The following is a 10,333-nucleotide window of genomic DNA, read 5'->3' as shown; positions in this document are numbered from 1 at the left end:
CTTTTCCCCACATCCTCCTTTCAGAATCATTGCGCTCAATGTTTGCCTCCATCAGAGTGAGGTTAAATGAGAAAGGATGCAAAGGGAGACAAACAAGGTGACACCACGTGATCTCGCCAGCTGTTGCTGCATGCTGTTGGGAGGAAGAGGGAAGCGGCAAGAGGAGGGTGAGGATCAACACACGCATGGGCAACTGATGTTAGGCAGCACCTCACATCTTCTTAGCCAACACTCGATTTAACCGGTTCACCTGTCATTCATGCGCATAGAAGACCATAACGGAAGCTCAGGGATAAACAGTAGGTGAGAAGGTGATAGCGGGTTTTATGGAAAGAATGGCGAAATTCAAACGGCACATCGACCGCGTCATGACGGGACAAGCGGAGGAATCGCCTCGTTATTAGTGACACCATCAAATCCGATCGTCCGTGCGCGTTTACCTCCACACGGAGACATGTCCTTCGCGAAGGGAACAGATGCGCAGGTCTGATCGTTGCCATGGATACCAGCACGCGAAAATTCACTGTGAAGAGATGGTTTTCCATCTACCTGAAGAACAAGGCCGCCCGGAACAAGAATGCGACGGGATTCTGTCAGATGGAGGTGGGTCACGTTTGTAGCCTGCAGGTGCAGTAAACCATGTTTTGATCAGAAAGCATGACGTGCGCTCATGTGCATGCCAAAAATTTCTTAGGGAAAATACAGTACAAGTACAATGGATTATTGCATTGTTTAATTGGCTGTATTGTATTGTATACATACATTGGACATTTGTTTTAATGAATGATCCAGCAACGTCCTGCTTCTTGTGCATTATAGGGCTTTTCAACCTAAAACATGACAGAGTGAAGACATTTTCACTATTTGTGCAATTTCACACTGACCATATCATTGCAGACAATGTGAACAAATTGAACAAGTTACTCAGCAGTAGTTTGAAAATTCAAAAATGTTTTTAAAATTTAACAAAACATCTCCCAACTCCCATAATATTACCATCAAAATTTGTAGCTATGTTGTAGATCATCTTAAAGACATGAGCTCAAGGTGTTTAAAAATGTCCATTCCATGTATGGCTGGATTTTCAAAAACTGTTATGCAGCATGGTAGTGCTGTGTGTCCTTTGGTTTGTTGTGGGATGGAATGTGGCGTGAGGTCACTGCTGCTGCTGTGTCACCAATGTCGTTGCCTGTCCGGGGGTCCGGGACACCTCAGCTGGCCGCTGCTTTGCCCGAGAGAGAGGCAGGCGTCTTGGGAATGCACTCAGACAGATGAGCAAACCAGCGGGCAGGCGGCTTGATAGATAAATGGATTCAGACAGATTGATTCAGTGGATACCACGGCAAGGGGGGTCTATTTATAGCCCAAACAGATCAGAGCCGGACAGGGTGGCAGCATGTTGTTTAGCGGCTCACTTTGTATTTTGTTATATAAATAGATGGAAAAACATTCATGCTGTAATCTTCATCTATAACTGCTTCAAACAACAAAACATATAGTTAATATTGTTGTATTATTGCCAATGTTTTATATGCTGTTGTGAAAGCACTATATAAATAAAGATATTTACTTGTTCGTTTACCTGCTAGGCCAGGGCTGTCAAACTCATTTTTTTTCGCGGGCCGCATTGTAGTCATAGCTTCTTTCGGAGGGCCATTATGATTGTCAACCCAAATAAATGTATGAGCACCTCATATTATATACAGTAAAAGCTACAAAACAAAAAAAAGATATGATCAAAAGTGAAGACAATTTGCATTTCTAGTAATGACACGGGTTTGATGCACAATTTGATGTGGCGGGCCGTATCTGGCACCCGGGCCTTGAGTTTGACACCTGAAATAAAACATTAGTATTGGGTCTATAGTTAAAAAAGTGTCTATCATCCATAACTATTATGAATTGATTACCAAATACATACATGCTTGGTTTTGCAATGTTTCTTCATTTTTAGCAATGTCTTTTTTTTTGTAACTGCTAACTGTCAATTCCTTTTCATAAATGCATACCAGGATCCATCAAAAAGTGATCCATCAAAATGGCATCCAGTCCAGCTTAAACAAATGTGCTATAGTGCAGTTTGGCACGTAATCATATGCTCGATTAAACTGACTGAATAAGCTGAAAAAAGGCTTTATGCTTGACCGCCTGTGTACATTTGAGGTCAATGGCCCTTGATGCATCATTGCTATCTTTCACCTGGTAATGAAAATTCAAATGCATGCTGGTATTTCATTATGGCAGTCTTACGTTGGGGCTCCAATGTGCTGAATCTTGAAATTTATTTTCCTTAAAGACATATTCTGATGCAAGGACACACTTAACAAATAAATTCATCATCACCACACGCCTTTGCTCATCTTGATTTTTTATCTTATCAAGACATTTTTGAAAATTCTTTGCCTCACCTTTGGAACTTGCACAATGTACTAGGAACTGTTCCCGGTGCACAAAACAAGGTCTGTAAAATTCATGGTTGAATGATTTCTGAGGAACACAATAGCCCTGACCTTCAAGCATCTTCGGCATAAACTAACACCGACAAAATCTTATAAATATATTTCTGCATGAATTGACCAAAACTTTTCTTCCAGTTTGCCCTAGAAATTAGTGTCCCTGCAATTCTGCCCCTATATTTCAACAATAACAACAATGGCTGCAACTTTGTTTTCTTCTGCCAGGATGACAGCATACTCAAGGAGATAGATATCAGCCACCATGTTAAAGAAGGCTTTGAGAAAGCTGACCCATCTCAATTCCAGCTCCTCAAGGTGCTTGGACAGGGATCTTATGGAAAGGTACATATTGGAAATCTGACGTCTCGAAAAAAAAAAAAGACCTACCACTTCATCAGTGATAATGTATTATTGACAATGCTGATGGATGAACTTGATCCTTTTCAGGTATTTTTGGTGCGAAAGATCAGAGGGGTGGACAGAGGACACCTGTATGCAATGAAAGTCCTGAAAAAAGCCACACTTAAAGGTAGGGTGGCAAATGGCTTCTAAAGGCCCTCTAGAAGTGATTTCAGTGATTTTTCTTCTAAAACTATGAAATACATATATATGTTTTTAAATCAAGTAAATGCAATGCAAATTCACCATAAGGATGTTTATGTCAAATCTCTTCATCTCCCCTTCCAAGTTCGAGACCGTGTGCGATCCAAGATGGAGAGAGACATTTTGGCAGAGGTCAACCACCCATTTATAGTCAAACTGCACTACGGTAATGCGTCAACCCAATGTTTCAAAGTGATGTGTTTTACTCAAAGCTGTTATTTAACAAATTTACTACGTTGGAACAGGCTCACTTTTTCACCTTTTCAACTCTAAATACGTGCTGAGCAATAACACTGTGATTATCCTCAAGCTTTATCACAGTTGTTAAGCCTCGATGTGTCATATCTGGTGTGTGTGTATGTGCGTGCGTGTGCGTGCGTGTGTGTGTGTAGCCTTCCAGACAGAAGGGAAGCTCTACCTTATCCTAGACTTTCTCCGAGGGGGAGACCTTTTCACTCGTCTATCAAAAGAGGTTAGTTTGGTATTTGTCAGCTTTAAACAATGTCAAGCCACGTTTTTGTAGAACACAGATTTAAGAAAGTTCCCAAGACTATACTGTAGCGTACTTTCTCCCTGCAGTGTCACTGGATATGTATTGATACGTCATTTTTTTAAATTTTTTATTCCAGGTGATGTTTACAGAAGAGGATGTCAAGTTTTACCTTGCAGAACTGGCTTTGGCATTGGATCACTTGCACAGCTTGGGAATCATCTACAGGGACCTCAAACCTGAAAAGTAGAAGCACATTTCTTTTGCTGTCTCAGCCAATGGAGGTTATGTTTATGTGATTGCTCGGTCAGGTACTTTTTTGATTGATGTATCAATTTTCATCTTTCTCGACAGCATTCTTCTGGATGAAGAAGGACATATAAAGATAACCGGTAAGTACATCCAAGTGTGCCTATCTTGACGTTGTTTTTTTCTTGCCCCTCCTTCTAAACGTAGACAATTTCTCTGCCGTCAGACTTTGGTTTGAGTAAAGAAGCAATCGACCATGACAAAAGAGCGTATTCCTTCTGTGGAACCATAGAGTATATGGCTCCAGAGGTGGTGAACAGGAGGGGGCATACACAAAGCGCTGACTGGTGGTCATTTGGGGTATTAATGGTAACATTTGTTTGTTCTTTTCGCCCTCTTGTTGTACATTAGCACCAAGTGCAATTTGTTCTGAAGAGTATTCTTGTGTGTCTTGTAGTTTGAGATGCTGACAGGATCGTTGCCGTTCCAAGGAAAAGATCGTAAAGAAACAATGGCCCTTATTCTAAAGTAAGATTAAATCCTCTTAGTCATTGAGCATTTATCAGTCATTACACTTAGTATTGTTTTCATCAGGGATGAGAATAAATTAGTTGATTAACTGACTGTCAAATGGAATTGACTGTTAATAAAACATGTCTCGTCATAGAAGAGACAAAATGAAGCACACAAAAGAAAAACTGAGCGGCGTTCTCGTTTTAATTTAATTAGTTTGCGGCCTGAAGAAGAACAGCAACATGACTTCATTTATGGAAAGTTGAATGTATCTTTTTATGTTTTTAAAGGGCCAAACTGGGGATGCCACAGTTCCTTAGTCCTGAGGTGCAGAGTTTATTAAGAGCACTCTTCAAGAGGAACCCTGCTAACCGTCTAGGTATTGTGTACATTGAAATCATTTAGACCTTATGTTATGATACTGTATATTTACCGTGTGATTTAGTCTAGGCTCCAGGTCTCGGCTGGATAGACTTCAACCCCCCGCAACCCTGGAAAAAAAAAAAAAGGAAAATTACAATAAATGTGTGATTCACAGGTGCAGGACCAGATGGGGTGGATGAAATAAAGAGTCATTGTTTCTTTGCATCAATCAAGTGGAATGTGAGTGCGCCGACATTTTAGTATGCAATGTTAAGACATGCAAATGTGTAAAATTTTATGATGCAAGGTGACTTTAAAAACATTTTGTATATGATGACCACTATTTTTATATGATACATAGCTGTACACTACACGCTGCAGCTAAGAGCTGGCCACTAGACGGCTAACAGAACCATTTACCTCTAATTTGTGCCAGTCTCCCAAATTATATTGTAACGTACTAATCCTATTAGCTTTAATGGCCATTCTAGTAGGGCTGTTTGATCATCTGTGAGCGAGAGCATAACCTTATAAATCTCACTCAGCGAACTCTTTGCCGTCACAATTAGCATCACTAGATTGCACAATAAAGATTGTTTTATTTGATGTCTATTGTTGACCAACAATGAGACCAAGTGACTGTGACAGTCAGGCACCCTTTGTTCAGTATAAGGCTCAGTGAGGGCATTTTCCATTAAGTAGAGACACCTATAGGAAAAGTGAAATATCACACTTTATATTTTTATTAATTGAAGGGCGGTGGTGTCAGGTGAGAATAAAATGAAATGTATTAAGATGACAAAAAAAAACGATATATGTAGAATAGAAACCCATTACACGCTGTCGTTTTCAATATTCAATTTAAGGGTCAAATATGTCATTGTAATTCAAATTTAATTATTGTTTCCTTTTAGAAATTGTACAGGAAAGAAATTCGGCCACCATTCAAACCAACCGTTGGAAGACCCGAGGACACTTTTCACTTTGACCCGGAGTTCACCTCCAGAACACCCACTGGTAACCATAAAACATACATTGTAAACCAAAATGAATTAAAAACCAAGATGTCTGCTTCTACATGTTGTCATGTACGTCTTTGCCAATGTAGACTCTCCTGGCATCCCACCCAGTGCAAACACACACCAGCTGTTCCGTGGTTTCAGTTTTGTTGCCACCAATCAAAGTCAAGAACCAAGTGTGGCCAACGTTCTGCCTGCCCGCCAGGAGGGCAACATCATTAATCCGATTGCAAAGGTACACAATTAAGCCACACCGTGATCCTCTCAATCTATTATTACAAATAATCATGCATGTGTGTGTGACTGTAGCATCTCCGAGGTGATGTGGCCTTCACTGACATTTATGAGTTGAAGGAGGAATTAGGCCAGGCAACCAATTCAGTCTACAAGAAATGTCTTCATAGAGTGACTGCTGTGGAATATTCAGTGAAGGTAAACAGAGTGGGAAATGTAACTATGCACAAAACATTTTATTCTGAAAAACTGTAACATGAATTTGACTGACATTCAAAGCATCAAGCTTTCACTTACCACTAGAGGGTGCCAGCATACCACTTGTGGTAGCCAAAATCATCATTATTAGATTGTGATCTTCGAAACCGCTTTCTACTATCACAAGAAATATATTTGCAATATAATTAAATATGAATAAATTGTGCTTTTTGTGGACATGCTGATGAGTGATTCTGATTTGCAGATTATTGACAGAGGAAGGAAAGATCCATCTGAAGAACTTGAGATTCTTCTAAGATATGGACAGCATCCCAATATCAACACGTTGAAGGACGTATGTGAAACACGACGCAACCTATAATTGAATTTTGGAGTTCTTTTTTCATTACTTTTACATTAATCTGTGTGTATGCTCTCATCATTAGGTGTTTGATGATGGCCAACGTGTGTACCTGGTTCAGAATTTGTTGAGAGGAGGTGAGCTGCTTGACAGAGTTTTGACCGTGCCAAATTTCATAGAAAAAGATGCATCCGACATCATCTGCACACTGACCAAGACTGTGGAGTATTTACATTCCCAGGGGGTAAGATTAATGCAACAGCTACAGAATATTGCTTGTTTGTTTCACTCCTTGAAGTGATTGTTCCAGAAAATTCAAAAATGATTATATGCCTTTTTCAGGTTGTGCATAGGGATCTGAAACCCAGTAACATTTGCTACTGTGATGACAGAGGACTCCCAGAATGCATCAGGATATGCGATTTTGGTTTTGCCAAACAGCTGCGAGCTGAAAATGGCTTACTAATGACCCCATGTTACACAGCAACGTTCATGGCACCGGAGGTAAAATTAACGTAAAGATATAGATGAAACACTTGGGATTCTTTGGGCATGCATTTTTGTCTTTTTTGTGGGCAGGTTTTAAAGAAGCAGGGTTATGACGCTGCTTGTGACATTTGGAGCTTGGGAATCCTACTGTACACCATGATTGCTGGGTAAGCTGACAAGTTCCTGCAGTGACTTCAGTGCGGGTCTATTATTGAGTGTCCCTAGATGTTTTTGAATGTGTCCTGCCCTGAATCTCACTCTCCTATGTTCCCTTAAGTTTCAGTCCATTTGCCAGCAGTCCTGAAGACTCAGCAGAGGAAATTCTCGCTCAAATTGGTTGTGGTAAATTCATCATCAGCGGAGGTAACTGGGACTTGGTGTCAGACGCTGCCAAGGTTGGTGCTTATTTTACATCCATACACAAACGCTGCTTTTATTTTGTGGGTCAATACAGCATAACTGTAAATGTGTCGGTATGTGTTCAACAGGATATTGTGACCAAGATGCTCCATGTTGACCCCCATCAGCGCCTGACTGCCCCTCAGGTACTTGTAATTTGAATTTTTCACCTCAACCACTACCAAATAAAATGACAAAAAAAGCAACATTTTAGAGCTGCATCAACAATCGCCACTACGATTACAAAATACTTCTCTGATAGCAAAGTCAATTCAGCATTATCTTTTAAAGTCCGATTTTTTTTCTCAGTGGTATGCAAGTGTATTATTCCCAATATTGTGACTGTTTAGTACATTTTCTAATATATAAAGAAAAAGCACTGAAAATGATTTCTATTTCTTTTATCACAAATATGCATGTTTGTTCGTGTATTTATAAAATGTTGGAATTACGATGAAAGTCTTTCTTATTTTTAGGTCCTTCGCCATCCTTGGATTGTAGGGAAAGACCAGCTCTCTGATAAAGTCCTCAAAAGACAAGATATGCTCACTGTCAAGGTAGTTCTTATTTTATGTCCTTTTATAACAGCTGAGACCCACTTCAAACATCAGCCCAGACAATACCACCTTATCAGTTTTTAGTACCAGCCTGATAATTAATGGCAAATAAAACCTCTATTTATAAATGTATAAATCTGACTCTAATGTCAGTGTCTCACCAGCCATAGATCTCCAAAGCCAATTTATAGTTACAACTCAATCTATTGTCATTATGCAGACGCCATGTTTTTTGTGTCCATTAGGTGACGCTGTTTACCATTTATTGATGTTTATTGCGTGTCTTCCTTCCGTCCACCAGGGAGCGCTGTCCGCCACCTATTCAGCCTTGAGGCGTTGTACTCCAGCTCCAGTTCTAGAACCTGTTCAGTCCTCCAGCTTGGCTCAGCGGAGAGAAATGAAGAAAGTTGGGAGTACAGTCATTAATTCAGACCTTAAAGAAAAGGGGTAGATAAGGCAGTATAATGTGATTTATAAATAATTCCCTAAGAATAACTCTTTCATGCTTGCCTCTGGAATTAGATGACTAAAATTCTGGTTCCAAATACTATAGTCGCAGTGGCCTTTGTCAAATGTGCCGGTTTGCTCACAGTTGCCATTTTAAAAGAGGACACACACTGGGCTCTTCATAAGGCACAAATGCATGCAAATGCAAATGTAATTAGATCCACAGCACTGCATACAAAGAGATGTTTCAAATATTTTGGATACTTTTCAGCTTCAATATGCTGTATGAGTGAGGAAATGATGTAAAACATCTTGTACCTCATATGTGTCCAGTGAAAGTATATTTCTAATAATTAAATCCAAATGACAAGTCATGCTTTAATAACATTGACAAACCAGTGTTAAAATACACATTTCCAAGGAAAGCTCTTCAATGTGAATGTTTTTCTATCGTTTGGTCTTGTTCAAACCTGTAGTGAGCTTCAGCTTAATCATCATCCATTTGGTTCAACAGCTGACCTGATCTGATAGGCAAATCAATAAAAGTAGCCACTCAGCGTTTCATGCTTACTTACATAGATCCACACCCTTTGCTTTGTTAAATGTATATATTTCAAAGTGAACTGAGTTAACGTCACCAGTGCAGTAACAACAAGCATCAAATCCTTTGATGGTGTATTTGTAGTTGTCCTCCTTAGCTGCAGCTTAGGACCCTCACAGTCCAAAACAAAAAGTAGCCACTCCTGTCTTATGGACCAGTGTAGCTGTGAAGGTATTACATTCATCGAACTGGTGTCGCGTTACTTTATGACATTGTTACTCGGCTTACAAGTTGTCAGCATGGCTCGGCAGCGAGCACCACATTCTTAGCGAACCTTCTTAGAATGAACCAACCTGAACTTATTCTGTGTGATCAACAATTGCTGCCATTTAAGCTTCTGTTTGCTTGTAGCTTTGAAAGCCAAATAAATGAGTGTCCAACATTTCTATATAAGATGCTATTTGCACAAGGTAAAACTGAAGCCGTTTTTGCAAATGAGTAGCACCCTTTGCTGTGCAGTGAAATGTAGTTCAACATTCACACAATAATCATCTCTTCATGTGTAACAAAGTACAATCGTAGTCACATTATTTTCATTATACATCCGACAGACATAGTCATAGGTACACCAGTGCAATCTAATGATATCTCACCGACCCAAAAAGGTGGACTAAAAATATTTATGGTGGAAAAATATGAAAAATAAAAATATTTATATATTCTTGGATTGGATGCCGTTAGATTGTGCCAGTTAGTGAATACAAGAATCTGAATGAAACAATTTGCACTGCACAGTTGAGTCAGGTAGCATAAAGCCGGTTACGATTGATATGTTTTATCAGTCAAAATATGTTTGAGGTAATGCTGTAAATATTGTTCATTTATTTAGGCTGCACATACGGTTGCACTAAATCACCTGGACGAGGTTCAGTTGTGTATAATGAATGATGCATAGCGAGGAGCAAGCATTGAGACTGTAAATATTGTGCGGGCAGAGTGTACATATTATATTGTATCATTCATCCGTTTATGGGTGTAGATACCTGGCTAATCATCTAAATGGTTGGTTAACATGCCAAAGTTTTACAAATAAAAAATATGATTGCAAACAGTGGTATTTGTCTTAATTATGTCTCTTCATATGGACTTGTGTGCTTGTATGCTGAGTCTTACAGAAGGAGATAGGAAAATTGACATACATTTCATGCAATTTGAAGGAAATTGTTACATTAGTTTACAGTCTATATGTCTCTCTTTAAAATAATACATCATTGTTTAAAACAATGCTAAATCCTACTCAACTGGTAAATTAAATACAAAACTGAAAAATACCATCTGACAAAGCAACCCTGCATACATGATTTTGTCAAATTTGTATTTGTGTCACCAAAAGAAGCCATAACAAATATGCACT

The 10,333-nt window shown here is 39.3% G+C and overlaps 1 protein-coding gene across 1 annotated transcript; it reads left to right on the top strand.

Annotated features, from left to right (window-relative positions):
- Positions 1 to 448: 448 nt before the first annotated feature.
- LOC147059368 (ribosomal protein S6 kinase alpha-2-like) lies at positions 449 to 9,986 on the top strand. Its single transcript, XM_085907070.1, has 22 exons — positions 449 to 603; positions 2,682 to 2,798; positions 2,904 to 2,985; positions 3,145 to 3,225; positions 3,452 to 3,531; positions 3,689 to 3,795; positions 3,904 to 3,941; positions 4,025 to 4,167; positions 4,256 to 4,326; positions 4,602 to 4,690; positions 4,850 to 4,914; positions 5,589 to 5,691; positions 5,783 to 5,928; positions 6,003 to 6,125; positions 6,391 to 6,480; positions 6,572 to 6,730; positions 6,829 to 6,990; positions 7,066 to 7,142; positions 7,253 to 7,370; positions 7,464 to 7,520; positions 7,851 to 7,931; positions 8,233 to 9,986. The coding sequence occupies exons 1-22, from the start codon at positions 499 to 501 to the stop codon at positions 8,380 to 8,382; spliced, it is 2,244 nt and encodes a 747-aa protein (XP_085763196.1). The 5' UTR covers positions 449 to 498; the 3' UTR covers positions 8,383 to 9,986.
- The last annotated feature ends 347 nt before the right edge of the window (positions 9,987 to 10,333 follow it).

Source organism: Syngnathus leptorhynchus, chromosome 3 (assembly GCF_054491065.1).
Source record: "Syngnathus leptorhynchus isolate UIUO chromosome 3, UIUO_Slep, whole genome shotgun sequence".
NCBI lineage: Eukaryota > Metazoa > Chordata > Actinopteri > Syngnathiformes > Syngnathidae > Syngnathus > Syngnathus leptorhynchus.
This window is presented reverse-complemented; position numbering and strand designations above follow the sequence as displayed.

What these genes read in the sequence shown, in the direction of transcription:
- LOC147059368 (XM_085907070.1), top strand. Translation starts at nt 499, where the DNA reads ATGGATACCAGCACGCGAAAATTCACTGTGAAGAGATGGTTTTCCATC. An exon ending in TCATTAATCCGATTGCAAAG is followed by an intron (nt 5,929 to 6,002) that starts GTACACAATTAA and finishes GTGTGACTGTAG; the next exon opens with CATCTCCGAGGTGATGTGGC. An exon ending in CTGTGGAATATTCAGTGAAG is followed by an intron (nt 6,126 to 6,390) that starts GTAAACAGAGTG and finishes TCTGATTTGCAG; the next exon opens with ATTATTGACAGAGGAAGGAA.